Raw genomic sequence first — 18309 nt, 5'->3', positions numbered from 1 at the left:
GAATGGGGCCATTGTCACATTGGTGTTCGGAGACTTCCCAATCACTGTTAATCCCTGTTGTTATCTTTGCAATATATGCAATCATTTGGCTGTTGAAATGGGTGTGATCATGGTTGCTAGGGAGATTTGCATGCATTCAATTTACTTACCTACCAGATGATGTGGAATTTTAGCAAAATATACTGGCATTTTGTTGTTGCTAAGGGCATGGTCATGCTTGCTAGTGCTAATTGTGTACAATATTTTGAAGTCAAGTCATTGAGAATGACATAGTCCCCGCTATGATTGGGTGTTAAGGAACTGGCAGTTTATGTTGTCATTTTCTTGATATCACTACTCTGATCACGCAACAACACTTGGGAACCTAAATCAAACAGACTTAGATAATGTTGTGTCTGCTTGTTGGACATGGAACATGCCTACTCATGTTGTGTCTCCTTGTTGGACATGGGACATGCCTACTCTTCAAGATGATGTCATAGAATAAACCATTCAACAATAAAGGACGGGGTCGGGTACAGGGGGTGGGGGGGGGGACCTGTTCAAGCAGGTCTGAGTTATGGCTTTGGACATGAAAACTGCGCCAACAAAATCGCTGCCAGGCAGCCATATCGGATTGTATCACAACGAAAATGGATATGCACATGTATGTCATAGAACACTGTCCTAATACCAACTTTGAATGAGATCTGTTCAAGCATGTCTGAGTTATGGCTTTGGACATGGAAAATTTGCAAACAAAATGGCTGCCAGGCGACCATATTCGATGAAAAACGACAACAATTAATATGCACATGTATGTCATAGAACACTGTCCTAATACCAACTTTGAATGAGATCTGTTCAAGCATGTCTGAGTTATGGCTTTTGGACATGGAAAATTCGCAAACAAAATGGCTGCTAGGTGGCCATATTGGATCGTATCATGACAACAATGAATATGCACATGTATGTCATAGGACACTGTCCTCATACCAACTTTGAATGAAATCTGTTCAAGCATGTCTGAGTTACGGCTTTGGACAGGGAAAATTCACAAACAAAATGGCTGCTAGGCCATATATGTATATATCATGAAACAAATTGATGTGCATATGTATGCTATAGTATGTTGTCCCTGTACCAAGTTTGAAAAAAAATCGGTCCAGGCATCTCTAAGAAACGGCTCTGGACAGACGGACGGACGGACGGATGGACAGAACCCAATCCATAAGTCCCCAAAAGTCCAGGACAGGGACTAAAAATCTGCAGAATATCACTTCTACAAACATCTCACCAAATTTCAGTCTCATTGACCGGGTACATTTTTGAGATATAAGTTTTTTACCACAATTCCCATGTTTACACCTAATTTGCCTATCACTCATGAAATCGTTATATGCTTAATATTTCTTCATCTACACACCCCTAAGAACATTCCCACCAAATTTCAGTCCAATTTGTTTGGCAGTTTTTGAGTTTAAGTTGTTGGTTTTTTTTACCAAAAATGACATTGCTTAACCTAAATCACATACCTGTGATGTAATCATTTAGCCTTGAACAATTTCCCATCTAAACACCAAAAGTAATGTCCCACTAAACACCAAGGCAATCGGTCTGGCGGTTTTTGAGTTTAACTCGTTCACACACACACACACACACACACACACACACACACACACACACACACACACACTCACACTCACACACACACACACAACGCACCATGCCTATTGCACTTCTGAACCTTATCAGTTCAGTTGTGCTAAAAAGAGAGATGGCTTAACTTTAAAGGCATTATTTGAACACATGGTTTAAACTATTCTTTTTTAATTTGATTTATGCTAAACTTTAGCTGAGGTGTCAGTTCTTGCTGAAAACTGGGCATTACATATTCTATTTTTCTGTCTTTTTATCTTTCTTGTATAGACATCATAAACCAAGTCAGAGCTATATAAACATTTTTATCACAGAAGACATTCAATTTTCTATAGGATTTTTCAATCATTCATTGTGCAAAATGAATTTGGGTACTTATCACACAAACAAAACCTCTCAAATTGATCTTTTTTCTCTCTCGCAATACTACATGTATGTTTGAGAAATACCTTGTCAAAATGTTGTTGTAGGTTACGTTTGACTTGCATCTTTTCAGACAGGTTTCCCGTCACTGTGACGATGGTGGATTTTGCTGGTGTTCCAATTTCCTCATCGGCATCAGCACCCAAAAAAATCCTTTCATCAAAATCACCTTTGGTTAATACATACTCTTCATATTCTTTATTTACACTTTTACTGTAACAATAAAAATACCAATATTAGTACAAGCAACGACCTACCTAGCTGTCCAAAATAGCTCTGCTGGCTTTTAAATTATTTTTTTTTTACAGAAATTGTAAAGAAGATAGTCAAGATGAACGTCAATTGTTCCATTAGTTGAACATTTTCTGTAACAGTTCAACGATGCTACAATGAAGAATAACCCTAATAGTTCATCATTCTCAGTTAACATAACCTATAAACCTGGTCAAAAACATCCCTAACGATACTCTTGTCAGTACATCTACATTGTTATTAATAAGGTTCGAAATAGATTTGCTCATCCCTGATTAAATTTAACAGTGAAACAAAATTTATGTATCCCATTGTAATATTATGTCATATGATAAAGAGTTTCAGAGTTACTGGATTCTTACCAGGAATAGAAAAAACAAACAAATAAATGTACAAAATAAAAACACAAATCTATACAGTCAGGGGCGAACAAATCCACTGGTCCTGGGTCCGAGACTAGCGATTTTTTTGGGTGGACCACACAAATTTTACCTTGTCTGGTCCGTCGGACCAGTACCTTACTGTTAATAACTACGTTAAAAAGTCGTCTGAATATACAGATTCATAGGCAAGATTTAATTTTGTCATATGTCTCATCACCATAGGTCTACTACACTGGGCTATTGTCATATGTCTCATCACCATAGGTTTACTACACTGGGCTATTGTCATATGTCTCATCACCATAGGTCTACTACACTGGGCTATTGTCATATGTCTCATCACCATAGGTCTACTACACTGGGCTATTGTCATATGTCTCATCATCATAGGTCTACTACACTGGGCTATTGTCATATATCTCATCATTATGGGTCTACTACACTGGACTATTGTCATATATCTCATCATTATGGGTCTACTACACTGGACTATTGTCATATATCTCATCATCATAGGTCTACTACACTGGACTATTGTCACATGTCTCATGATCATAGGTCTACTACACTGGGCTATTGTCATATATCTCATCATCATGGGTCTACTACACTGGGCTATTGTCATATATCTCATCATCATAGGTCTACTACACTGGGCTATTGTCATATATCTCATCATCATAGGTCTACTACACTGGGCTATTGTCATATATCTCATCATTATGGGACTACTACACTGGGCTATTGTCATATATCTCATCATCATAGGTCTACTACACTGGGCTATTGTCATATATCTCATCATTATGGGACTACTACACTGGGCTATTGTCATATATCTCATCATCATAGGTCTACTACACTGGGCTATTGTCACATGTCTCATCATCATAGGTCTACTACACTGGGCTATTATCATATGTCTCATCATCATAGGTCTACTACACTGGGCTATTGTCATATGTCTCATCACCATAAGTCTACTACACTGGGCTATTGTCATATGTCTCATCACCATAGGTCTACTACACTGGGCTATTCTCATATATCTCATCATCATAGGTCTACTACACTGGGCTATTGTCATATATCTCATCATCATAGGTCTACTACACTGGGCTATTATCATATGTCTCATCACCATAGGTCTACTACACTGGGCTATTGTCATATGTCTCATCACCATAGGTCTACTACACTGGGCTATTGTCATATGTCTCATCACCATAGGTCTACTACACTGGGCTATTATCATATGTCTCATCATCATAGGTCTACTACACTGGGCTATTATCATATGTCTCATCATCATAGGTCTACTACACTGGGCTATTGTCATATGTCTCATCATCATAGGTCTACTACACTGGGCTATTGTCATATGTCTCATCATAGGTCTACTACACTGGGCTATTATCATATATCTCATCATCATAGGTCTACTACACTGGGCTATTGTCATATGTCTCATCATAGGTCTACTACACTGGGCTATTGTCATATGTCTCATCATAGGTCTACTACACTGGGCTATTGTCATATGTCTCATCATCATAGGTCTACTACACTGGGCTATTGTCATATGTCTCATCATAGGTCTACTACACTGGGCTATTGTCATATATCTCATCACCATAGGTCTACTACACTGGGCTATTGTCATATGTCTCATCATAGGTCTACTACACTGGGCTATTGTCATATGTCTCATCATCATAGGTCTACTACACTGGGCTATTGTCATATGTCTCATCATAGGTCTACTACACTGGGCTATTGTCATATATCTCATCACCATAGGTCTACTACACTGGGCTATTGTCATATGTCTCATCATCATAGGTCTACTACACTGGGCTATTGTCATATGTCTCATCATAGGTCTACTACACTGGGCTATTATCATATATCTCATCACCATAAGTCTACTACACTGGGCTATTGTCATATATCTCATCATAGGTCTACTACACTGGGCTATTGTCATATGTCTCATCACCATAAGTCTACTACACTGGGCTATTGTCATATATCTCATCATCATAGGTCTACTACACTGGGCTATTGTCATATGTCTCATCATCATAGGTCTACTACACTGGGCTTTTGTCATATGTCTCATTATCATAGGTCTATTACACTGGGCTATTGTCATATGTCTCATCATCATGGGTCTACTACACTGGGCTATTGTCATATGTCTCATCACCATAGGTCTACTAAACTGGACTATTGTCACATGTCTCATGATCATGGGTCTATTACACTGGGCTATTGTCATATGTCTCATCATCATAGGTCTACTACACTGGGCTATTGTCATATGTCTCATCATAGGTCTACTACACTGGGCTATTGTCACATGTCTCATCATCATGGGTCTATTACACTGGGCTATTGTCATATGTCTCATCATCATGGGTCTATTACACTGGGCTATTGTCATATGTCTCATCATAGGTCTACTACACTGGGCTATTGTCATATGTCTCATCATCATAGGTCTACTACACTGGGCTATTGTCATATGTCTCATCATAGGTTTACTACACTGGACTATTGTCATATGTCTCATCACCATAGGTCTACTACACTGGGCTATTGTCATATGTCTCATCACCATAGGTCTACTACACTGGGCTATTGTCATATGTCTCATCATCATGGGTCTACTACACTGGGCTATTGTCATATATCTCATCATTATGGGTCTACTACACTGGGCTATTGTCATATGTCTCATCATCATAGGTCTACTACACTGGGCTATTGTCATATGTCTCATCACCATAGGTCTACTACACTGGGCTATTGTCACATGTCTCATCATCATAGGTCTACTACACTGGGCTATTGTCATATGTCTCATCATCATGGGTCTACTACACTGGGCTATTATCATATGTCTCATCACCATAGGTCTACTACACTGGGCTATTATCATATGTCTCATCACCATAGGTCTACTACACTGGACTATTGTCATATGTCTCATTATCATAGGTCTACTACACTGGGCTATTGTCATATGTCTCATCATAGGTCTACTACACTGGGCTATTGTCATATGTCTCATCATTATGGGTCTACTACACTGGGCTATTGTCATATGTCTCATCACCATAGGTCTACTACACTGGGCTATTGTCATATGTCTCATCATCATAGGTCTACTACACTGGGCTTTTGTCATATGTCTCATTATCATAGGTCTATTACACTGGGCTATTGTCATATGTCTCATCACCATAGGTCTACTACACTGGGCTATTGTCACATGTCTCATCATCATAGGTCTACTACACTGGGCTATTGTCATATGTCTCATCATCATAGGTCTACTACACTGGGCTATTATCATATATCTCATCATCATAGGTCTACTACACTGGGCTATTGTCATATATCTCATCATCATAGGTCTACTACACTGGGCTATTATCATATATCTCATCATCATAGGTCTACTACACTGGGCTATTGTCATATATCTCATCACCATAGGTCTACTACACTGGGCTATTATCATATATCTCATCATCATAGGTCTACTACACTGGGCTATTGTCATATATCTCATCATCATAGGTCTACTACACTGGGCTATTGTCATATGTCTCATCATCATGGGTCTACTACACTGGGCTATTATCATATGTCTCATCATCATGGGTCTACTACACTGGGCTATTGTCATATATCTCATCATCATAGGTCTACTACACTGGGCTATTATCATATGTCTCATCATCATAGGTCTACTACACTGGGCTATTGTCATATGTCTCATCATCATAGGTCTACTACACTGGGCTATTGTCATATGTCTCATCACCATAGGTCTACTACACTGGGCTATTATCATATGTCTCATCATCATGGGTCTACTACACTGGGCTATTGTCATATATCTCATCATCATAGGTCTACTACACTGGGCTATTATCATATGTCTCATCACCATAGGTCTACTACACTGGGCTATTCTCATATGTCTCATCACCATAGGTCTACTACTTACTTATTGATTTCAAAATTATTTACATCAAGAAGTCCAGATAATGTTTCCGGTTTCCCTTTCAAAATCTGTTGGCAGAGAGAAAGAGTAACTGTGAACAAGAGGTCTGTGTACTGTTTGTGACCTTAACAAAACATTCAAAGGTCAGGGTGGAAACTTCCAAAACCTAGGAAAGACATGACATCGTTAATTTCTAAAAAAATGTTATAATATAAAAAGGAACAAGAAATATGTAAAATTTCACATGTTGTTCCTATTTAATAAAATTGAAATGTTTGATGCAAGTGACCAGTAATTGATATAGTTTGACACACATGTCATAATGCAATGAACACATTAAAAATCAATGTGTAAAAAGTAAACTGAATCGAAGCAAAGCATGAGGCAATCTATGCAATCATCACAAGTCAGCAAAATCACATTAAGTGGAATAACAAAATAGCTATATCACAAAATATGTACTCAAGCTTGTAAGAAGTCCACAAATATGACAAAGAATAGGTAATGTTGGGCAAGTTAAGTAAAGTCATGGTGATAAAAATTGAGTGGTTACGTTTACACATATAATATAGAGTGGTAATACTGCCTTGACCCTGAGTGACCTTTACTAATGGTAACTGAGTTTATGTACAGGATAGTCTAATTAATGTCTATGACATCTACTCCACTTACTCTTTTATCAAATAATTTCTTGATATACGGCTTAAACCAGTGTTCTTTGATACCTTTGGCTTCGATAACCAGTCCATCGTGAAGCTCACATAGTTTCTCTATAATGCATGCTGGTTCTGTGGGAGCCTTGTAGTCTTTGCTGGTGTAATTGGAAGGCAAGCCTGAACATGCACAAGATGAGAGAACAAACAATTTAAAGATGTATTCAGATGGAAAATAAAGGAGCAAGATGGCTGTCTGAATTCATACCTGGTTAGTCTGTGATATAGGAATGCATCAGGCTGACATTGATGTAGGTTGGGGTCACGTCAGGAATGCTAACGGGTCCTCGTGACGACAAAGTGGAATGGAACATAATTGAAGCTTCTAAGTGTGTGCAAGTGACAACAATAGGAAATACCCTCCTTAAGTCATGATACTTGTATTTGCATAACAATAAACAGTGAATCTGACTGCAAATATACAAATGTAGGTCAGTTGACAACAAATTCTAGTCTAAATAATCATGTCCTTCCAGAAATTTACAATTTTACATTTCATAAACACAATTTATCTTTATCACAGCAGATCAACATTTAAAAAATTAATTTTAATCTACCCAAAAATGGATAAAATCATTTAACAACTGATTGTCATCAAACATCACATACATCACGCCATGTCCCTTTTCTTTCACCTTTAGTACACATCACTTTCTTTTTTAAATGACAATTGTTGATTTTTAGCATGAACTGCATCTTATCTAACTCCTGCACTTATTTTGGGATATTTTAGAACAATATTCACTAGTAATAGTAGTACAGTAGACCCTCGCTAACTCGCAGGTGTCCGGGTCCATCAAGAAACCCGCGACTTAGCGAGGGCCGCGACTTAGCGAGGTGCTCATTATATATTCATAACCACACATTAACACACGTCACACGTCAACTTTTCTTCATTCTTCAGTAATGTGCAGATGAAACTAGTATTGTACATGTTTTTAGGAGTGCAAGTTCATGGGCGATATTCATAAAAAAAAACAATAAGATACGCACGAAATCAAAGTTTCAATATTCAGTAAATCCAGGGTAAATCTTTTCAGTTCACGAACATGACGGTATGTATTCGAAATTTATTGTGATGGACGCATGGACGTAATATTGTAACAGTCCCGGGTTAACTAAATCTTCGAGGAAGATTATCGTACAATTGTGTGACTCTCAAAGTATCAATCGCGGCTAGACTTTCTTTTTTGTTTTTTGCACGGTCGACAAACTAACAGTACAACTTACAAGCTCACGCCTGGCGGCCATGGTAGGGCCAAGAAATGCTGTTGAATTTCCGGGTTGCGGAAGTGCAGTTTTGACTTTTATATCATCGAATAACGGGATTTGTTTTATATATTCTAATACAATAACTAATTTTTTATGTTTCTCAGTACAGTAACATTCCTAAATGATGGGGTTGAGTTGAGAAATCGCAAGGTTCGGCAACAAGGTTCGGTGATGCATGATGTCGGTAGATATGTAAACATAGAGACGCAAGTGATGAACGTATTCAGTTATTCGTAGACCGAAATTTCGTTATATAAATGACGTTTTCCTCAAAATTTTGAAGAAACAAAACGTTTTTAGGTGACTTCTAAATCAATCAAATCAAACGATATATTAATACGAGACAATCTTTAGTTTTTAATTTGTTTTTTTTTTGGACAATGTTCGAATTCGACTGACGTATCCTGCGACTCGATTCTAACACGATCAATGCACCGTTCACCAGCCAGACGAAAATGGTCGACGTGCTTGTTGACGAGCCGAGAAGTGCATAAGGAACTTGTGAATGTGAGGCAGTCCGAATAAATAGAAGGCGATTGCTAACATCAAAGTCGAACCGCGACACCTCTTCATCGAAACACCAACGAGTTGTGGCAGGCGTGCCATTTGTTTAAAAAAATACACAAAGAGGGGTTCCGAAAACAATAGGAAAAGTAAAGAACAAATGGGATCCAAGGTGACACCCGCGACTTAGCCGAATCCGCGACTTACCGAGGCGCGAGTTAGCGAGGACCCACTGTATCTAACTTAAAGGTGATTCAAAATGTTCACATTCACTATTGCTATTTTGCGAGACATGTTTTTTTTCTTTTGTAATTTAAGGTTTTTTATTGTGTGTTATTTGTAAAGTGTATAGATGTCATGTTACATTCCAGTTTACAAAACAGCAATGTTTACATTGCAATCCAATATCATTTATGTTACATATGGAATGAGGGGAATCCATTTCTTTAGAAATGGTATGGTTTTTCTTTGCAATAAAGTATTCATATTTATAAAGTAGTTTAAATTGGTTGTACAGTTCTCTGAACACAGAAAGGGATTCCTTTCTTTTACAGTAGTAAATGTATTTTCTAACTATAAGGCTTATGAAATTGAGTAAAAGAGTCTCATCTGGGTCTGACAAAATTAGGCAGATTTTGCTAGGAACAGCCCTTAACTTAAGTGCTTTGCCCCATACAATTATTATTGCTTCCCAGATACCAATAGTGTGTTTACAGTTGTAAAATAAGTGTTCTATGGTCTCTGAGACCGCATGACAGAAGCTACAGAGATTTGTGGGGAACTAAACTGGGTTTAATTTGTGCAGTTTCTCATTCGTGTACAGTTTATTATGCAGAATTTTAAACTGGAACTCTCTTGTTTTGCTATCTACTTTTGAGAATTTGTTTATACATTTTATGCCATTGCAGGAGACTAACAACCAGGTCTCTTTCAAGTTTCTTTTCACTGCTTGGTTTGATAAATTTTCTGTTGATGAGTTGTGACTTTAGTTTGTGTTTTGTGATATCCTCTATAGGAGTTGCAACACCTGATATGTTCATGCAGACATCATCTATATAATCATCTATATTCTTTAGATTTTCTGGAATTGCATGTAAAATGCCTATCCACTTTAGTCTGAAAATGGGGAATAGTTCAGAGAGTATGTATGTATGTAGTTTCATGACAAGTGTTTATGAATATCTAGTCTAGCCGTTTTGATTTATTTTGCCATTATATGGGGACATAATATTTTAGCCTTTATACCCACAGACACTGACAATTAGTCAGAAAGTGTGAGTAAATATCGGTAAATGTTGGTTAACAAGTCATTGAGAATGACATAGTCCATGATTGGGTTTTAAGGAATCATCACTACTCTGATCATGCAACAACACTTGTGAACCTAAATCAAACAGACTTAGATATGTTGTGTCTGCTTGTTGGACATGGAACATGCCTACAACAATAAAGGATGGGTCGGGTATGGGGGATCGTATCACAACGAAAATGGATATGCACATGTATGTCATAGAACACTGTCCTAATACCAACTTTGAATGAGATCTGTTCAAGCATGTCTGAGTTATGGCTTTGGACATGGAAAATTAACAAACAAAATGGCTGCAAGGCAGCCATATTGGATCGTATCACAATGAAAATGGATATGCACATGTATGTCATAGAACACTGTCCTAATACCAACTTTGAATGAGATCAGTTCTAGCATGTCTGAGTTATGGCTTTGGACATGGAAAATTCACAAACAAAATGGCTGCTAGGTGGCCATATTGGATCGTATCATGACAACAATGAATATGCACATGTATGTCATAGAACACTGTCCTAATACCAACTTTGAATGAGATCTGTTCAAGCACGTCTGAGTTATGGCTTTAGACAGGGAAAATTTGCAAACAAAATGGCTGCTAGGCGGCCATATTGGATTGTATCATGAAACAAATTGATGTGCATATGTATGCCATTGTATGTTGCCCCTGTACCAAGTTTGAAAAAAATCGGTTCAGGCATCTCCAAGAAACGGCTGCGGGCGGATGGACGGACGCATGGACAGACGGAACCCAATCCATAAGTCCCCAATGCTGTTGAGTTTTATTCACCTAGTGACTACACTCATCATAGCCTTATGGCGTCACAAAATCCCTTGGTCTAGGTGGGACCGGAAATACCTAATACGGAACTGACTTAAAAAAGGTCATTTTAACCCTTTCACCACCGATTCCCGCTACAGCGGGAACGCTCTAGGCGCCGACCGATTCCCTCTACAGCGGGAACGCCAAAGGTCATTCAACTACTACGATGTTCAAACCGTTTAACGGCAGCTATTGCTGTAAAACTTGCTGCCATAACTAGTTCCACACATGCGTATTAGCCTTGTTTATATAGTCTGCCATTTTGAACACATGTTAGTGGATGGTTTTCTAGCACGATTGGAAAGACGAGCGATCGTAATTTTTGTGTGCATTTTTCGCCAGAAAGATCGAATTTCAAAGATCGAATTTCCTACGATGTCATTTTGACAACTGTCCTGAGAAATTTCCACTGAATTTTTACTCAAAAACATTGTTGAATACATCAGGTCAGTTGTGGGAACGGTATAGGCTTCAGAACTACCACGAGGGCTGAGTGATCTACCGGCGAGGAATTCACCGTTGCCGTAGTGAAAGTTGGCAAATTGCGTAACTTGTTGACCCGTAGCATACGCCCATACTATGGCCTTGGGGCCAGTATTTAGCTCCAAAAGTAATTGTTCTGGTCATATTTCTTTGTGGTAATGTTCAATAATGAATAATACTCATACAAGTTCAATTTATACTGGTCAGTGGTACAATGTGGGCGGTAGATTACACACAATCTGAAGATTTTCCGATCACATTTTTTGAATGCGTTTTTTAACGGTAAACTTCAAATTTCAACATGGCCTCACCCAAAATTGTCTCCCCTAACATCGTTTGCGATGTAAATAACGGCTCTGTTCATGAAAAATTCTGTTTAATTTTGACTTTGATGGCATTTATGAATGAAAGGAGATGCTGTGTGAACTCAATGTACTCAATGTGACGAAAACATTATCGCGGCGTGGGTTCAAATTACTGGCTGCATATTTCTGTTGGTCGGTAATGTGTTTTATTCATATTTTATTACTTTAATTCATATTTCGGTTGTGTTTGTGGAATTTGAATGCATGTATTTGCAAGTGTGATGTAGAGAATTTATTTTCCAATGAAATGATACCTCATTTTTTAAAAATGAGCAACTCTAAGTATTTTTATATCAATTTGATTACAGAACACTCACTCTCACCTGGTGGTCAGTGAGGGGGGTGGTGGAGAACAAACATTCCCAGGGGGCAATTGGTGGTGAAAAGGTTAAGGTGTTTGCAGATGCTTTTTTTAAAGTTTTAAAAGCAGAATACATTTCACAAACATGTCGTCTAGCAAAATACCAATAGTGAATGTGAGCATTTTGAATCACTCTTAATCGTCATCAAAAAAAGTGCACAAATAAAATGATGGGTATAGTGTAATCAACCGTTTTAATGACGTATTACATATGAGGGCGTTTGAATCCTAAACGGGATTTGAAGCGTTGAGGGCGCTAGGCCATCTCAGACCGATACAGATCTCAGTGGGTTGGAAATAGAGTCCGTTTCATTCCGAACTGAGTGTAAAAGGGTTAGGTCAATCAATATGCATGTGTGGGCAGAAATGATAAATCAACACAAGGGGAGGGAAAACAATTAGGAGTCGCCAGTTTGGCTAAAGTAGTGTAAGTCCGAGTCGCCAGCCAATAAATCAATTTGCCATTTGACTATCTGGCGATTGGCAGCACGAATCACCTTTAACTCTTTCACCACTATTCTCCCCATGGGACTGTATGCTATCCACTAGGCCCCTCATTAGCATACACATAATAAAAGTATGAGTGAGTGTTATGTTATCAAATTGATATAAAAATACTTAGAATTGCCTAATCTTTGAAAATTAGGTATCATTTTAAAGCCAAATAAATTTTCTACATTACACTTCCAATTACACATATCCAAACATCAAATATACAGCTAGAATTTGGGTTAAAATGATAAAATTTCGTTAAAAAAACTGTGTGTTGCTTATTTATTGTCATATCACAAATAAACAATACATTTATATCACAAATAAAATACAAAATACCAACATTCATGTTCCTACAAAACTAATATATTCTGGTTATATGGTCAAAATGAGCGAAAATTTGATAAAAAATGTTATTTTATGTCATAATAATTTGAACGAAATTAATTAATGGCTCACTAATCCAATTACGACGCAATAGTCTGTGCCGCACCGGCAATGAAAGTGTTCTAAAATATCTGAAGTCGTCACCTCAATACCTTTTGAAAAGTTAGTTTGAGTAAATATAATTCATTATTTGACAGAACAACAAAAAATTACCACTAAATTTATGCCCAAAATCAATAAAAAATGACCACAAGTTGGAGGTATGCAAGTTCGAATCGGGATGCCAAAGTGGCGCTTTTTGCCGACATGCTTATCCTCAAGAGCAAATATGCAGTCGGAACTTTGAACTAACGTTGCGGCAATCTGATCCCTACATAAACTGTTTTGAGGTCACACAGCCATGTCCTTGTATAAAACAATGTATCGACAGTCAAAATTTATTGAAAATTTCTATGAACAGCACCTTTATTTAAGTTGTAAACGATGTTAGGGGAGACAGTTTTGCTTCGGCCATGTTGAAATTTTGAATTTTACGCTGAAAATCACATGTAAAAAATCCGATTGGAAAATCGCCCCGATCGTGCACAAGTTTCCCTCCACTGACCTGTACACAGTGAGTTTGTATTACTACAAGTCATTATTGAGCCGTAACAAAAAGAAATAAAACAAAAATAATCCATTTTATAGCCAAAAATTACAACCAAGACGTTAGTATGGACGTCGGTACCTGTCACAAGATTGCGTAAATTTGCCGACATTCAAAAATTCAGACGTAAATTGCTGCCGGCAGCTCAAATAGACTGAAGCGGGAATTTGATGCTTACACACGAGTACAATGTGTTCCCACAGCTAAACACTTGCATTCAACGATGTATTTCGAGTCAAATTCTGTCGAAATATCCAAGGACAGTGCCATAATTTCTATCGTAGACCATGCTATGGGAGCCGTTAATTACCTCCGCCATGTTTAAATTCGACTTTGTTGGCGAAAAACGCACATAAAAATTATGATCGCTCGTTTTTTGGGCCGTACTCGGTTACCGATCACTGTCACGCATTCAAAATGGCAGTATAGATAAACAAGGCTAATACGCATGTGTGGAACTAGTTATGGCAGCAAATTTTGCAGCAATAGCTGCCGTTGAACGGTTTTACGGCGATGAAGGTGAATGAACTTTGGCGTCCCGGTATACCGGGTTCTCGTGGGCGCCCTAGCGCGTCCCGGTATACCGGGTTCTCGTGGTGAAAGGGTTAATCGTCATCAGAAAAAGTGCACAAATCGAATTATGGGTATAGTGTAATCAACCGTTTTAATGACTATTACATATGAGGGCGTTTGAATCCTAATACTGATAAAGTGCAGCCGTTCGACATCACATTTTAATAACAAAACTAAATATGCAAATTAGTAATTAATTGACACGAGACTTTCAAATGTCTTTCTGTACAGTCGTACCTTTTTGTAATCTATATCTTTAGCAAGTTCAATTGAATTCGGTACAGTCCTGGCTATATTGCAAAAGTTCATCAAATATGCAATTACACAATTAATTGACTCAATACCATCACATCTTTGCTCGGTCAATATCTTTAGCAAGTTTCATCAAATTTGGTGCAGTCTTTCTTGGTAGAGGCCTAATTGCCAAAGTTCGTTAATTATGCAAACAAGCAATTAATTGACAGCACTAAATTTCATTAACAACTATCATATCTCTGTATGATCAATAGCGGTAGCAAGTTTCATCAAATTTGATAAAGCCATTCTGGATGCATAACCTGAGTTACAAACATTCATTAATTATGCAAATTAGTCCTTAATTATTAACGTGACACAAGTTAACGACATGTAGTACTTTTATATCTTTGTATGATCCATAGATGTAGCAAGTTTCATTGAATTTGGTGCACCTGTTCTGTGTGTATAGCCCCATTTATAAAATCATTAATTATACAAATTACCATAAATTATGCAAGCCACTCCCCCAATGCCTCATAGTAAATTGCAAAACATTTGCTTCAGTATTTTTTGAGATATCAGTGGAACAAAATCTCTGCACAGACAGACAGACAGACATTGCCATAAAGTTTTTAGCTCCCATATGGGAGCTAAAAACTTTATGGACTGGGTATTGTTCGCAGAGGATAGCATGATACTATGAGGGGAGGGGTTTATGGACTGGGTATTGTTTGCAGAGGATAGCATGATACTATGAGGGGAGGGGTTTATGGACTGGGTATTGTTCGCAGAGGATAGCATGATACTACGAGGGGAGGGGTTTATGGACTGGGTATTGTTCGCAGAGGATAGCATGATACTATGAGGGGAGGGGTTTATGGACTGGGTATTGTTCGCAGAGGATAGCATGATACTATGAGGGGGAGGGGTTTATAGGTTGAGTATTAATGTTTACATAGGATAGGATGATACTATGAGGGAGGGGTTATGGGCATTCTACATATACTAGCCTAATGCTACATATACTAGCCTAATGCTAACCTTCATCCAGACAAAAATAAATTAACTTACCTGTAAATTCCAATTTCAAAAGGTCACGACGATTTGCAAGAAGGGCGTTGCTGTAAATAAGGTCTAAACACCCAAGTAGGAGGTGGTAGGAGTTGACTAAATCATCACTGATTGCTGGAAAGTTGCCTGTCAAATTAAAACAGTTTTGAAGACACATATCAGAAATATTCCACTGGAGGAAAGAAACACTATGTGTGATGAATTCAGTTATATACTTGTGTTGTCAAACATTTGTAATAATTATTGTTTTTCTCATGTATGTGAACATTATACCCTGCATTGTTAGCAGTATGTTTAACCAGATTTAAACTGAATGCCTTCCATAAGGGCAAAGTTTTGAGATTGTCGTTCCTACAGACAATTTATTGTTGGAATACAACAGGATATGCAATAAGTTATTTTTTCTCATTGATTGCTATTTGCCCATTGCTATTAGTGATCTCCTGGCCAACCACAACATGTAATGTGAAGCTTTATAGAACGTTGTAGCATAGCACTCATTGTAGAAAGAGTTTTAAAGGCCAAATAAAAAAATGTTTCTGGTCAGCGCCCATCACTTAAGTACCCCCTTCCCGCGTTATTTTTTTCTTCTGTAAGCCAATTCAGTCTACAGATGAAAGGGAAAACACAAAAGTAACTCTCCCTACATTAATTGCCACCAGTACAGTGAAGACAACTGCAAAAGTAATCATGAACTAGCCTATGACATCTGCCCCACATACACACTTGCTGTAAAGTACTATATAAAGAACAGTAACTGCAATGATAAGTAGATTGATTAAAATTTGTTGAGAATGTAAAAAAAATAGTCGCATCGTCGCACCGCTTTAGACTGCTTTTTTCAACTTCTTTGAGGATTGGAAACTTGATTATTTGAAGGGAAAAGTATTTTTCTTAATTTTTTTCCCATATCCTGATCCATGCTGGGTATAGGTGTTCATTTGCTGAATGACTATCCATACATTATTGAATGTTTATTCATTTGTCTATTTATCCCTGTTATCTTTGCAATATATGTGATCACATGGCTGTTGCTATGGCCGTGGTCATATTGCTAGGCATATTTGCATACATTTATTGAATGGTTATTAATTTGTCTATCAATTCCTATTGTTATCTTTGCAATATACGTGACTATTTGGTTGTTGCTATAGGCGTGGTCTTGTTGCTAGGCAAATTACATACATTTTTTGAATGTTTATTCAATTTTCTTCATTTCGATGGTTATTCTTTGTGAAATACACCACCAATTGGCTGTTGCTATGGGTGTGGTTTTGTTGCTAGGCAAACTTACATACATTTTTGGAATGTTCATTCAATAATCTATTAATCCCTGTTGTTATCTTTGTAATATATGTGATGACTTGGCTGTTGCTATGGGTGTGGTCTTGTTGCTAGTCAAATTCACATACATTTTTTGACTGCTTATTCAATTGTCTTTTAATCCCAGTGGTTATCTTTGTGAAATACCTCACTGTTTGGCTGTTGCTATGGGCATGGTCTTCTTGCTAAGCACATTTGCAAACATTCTTTGAATGCTTAAACACCCCTAAGAATGTTCCCAACAAATTTCAGATTGATCTGCCTAATAGTTTTTGAGTAAGTTTTTTGACCAAAAATTACATATTTCGACCCAAATCACATCGGTAGTACGATCATTTTGAGTTGAGCAATTTCCCAACTAGACACCCAAGGTAATAAACCCATCAAATATCATGGCAATCACTGAATCAGTACACATGCAGGAAATTTAACCTGCCAAACACAGTATGATCATGGAGGTCTTGATATGACTTCTTAATGTGTGACTTCTTAATTCTTTATACAAACTGTTTTTTGGAATGCCTAAGGATTGTGCATTTATATGAACCTGTTTTAATCATAGTGTCTAAAGATTTAATTCAGCTGAGCTGTGCTAAAAAAAAAGCCTAGGTTGCCAAGCAACCTTAAACAGATGTTAATCTTTTCGTCATTCACACTGGCATGTGAAGTAGCAAAAGATTTAATGATTTCATTACATCAATAAAACAAGAATCTTTCATTTCCAGGCTGAAACCAAAGCATTTTGTAATACAACAAATCACATTTCCAAACGTAAAATGCACATTTCTGATGCAACCATTTTCATTTGAACTATTTCCCAACTAGACACCCAAGGTAATGGACCCACCAAATATCACGGCAATCGGTTCAGTGGTTTAAGTTGTTTACACACAGACAGACACACATCCACACACACACACACACACACACACGTGCGCATGCACACACACATCCACACACACACACACACACACACACACACACACACACACACACAGACTGACAGACGCTGGGCGATCCCCATAGCACTACTGAA

At 37.7% G+C, this 18309-nt stretch overlaps 1 protein-coding gene across 1 annotated transcript in view; it reads right to left on the bottom strand.

The window, feature by feature from the left end:
- The window catches only part of LOC144437311 (retinoblastoma-like protein 1), a 107662-nt gene that overhangs the window by 54309 nt on the left and 35044 nt on the right, over window positions 1-18309 (bottom strand). The window contains exons 5-8 of the mRNA XM_078126234.1: window positions 15951-16076; window positions 7387-7547; window positions 6718-6782; window positions 2088-2274 (exon numbers count right to left, since the gene is read on the bottom strand). Coding sequence (XP_077982360.1) covers window positions 2088-2274; window positions 6718-6782; window positions 7387-7547; window positions 15951-16076 — 539 coding nt within the window. The remainder of the gene's footprint in view (window positions 1-2087; window positions 2275-6717; window positions 6783-7386; window positions 7548-15950; window positions 16077-18309) is intronic.

This window comes from Glandiceps talaboti, chromosome 7 (genome assembly GCF_964340395.1).
Source record: "Glandiceps talaboti chromosome 7, keGlaTala1.1, whole genome shotgun sequence".
Classification (NCBI taxonomy): Eukaryota; Metazoa; Hemichordata; class Enteropneusta; family Spengelidae; genus Glandiceps; species Glandiceps talaboti.
The sequence above is the reverse complement of the archived record's forward strand: the minus strand, read 5'-3'. Positions and strand labels throughout refer to the sequence as shown.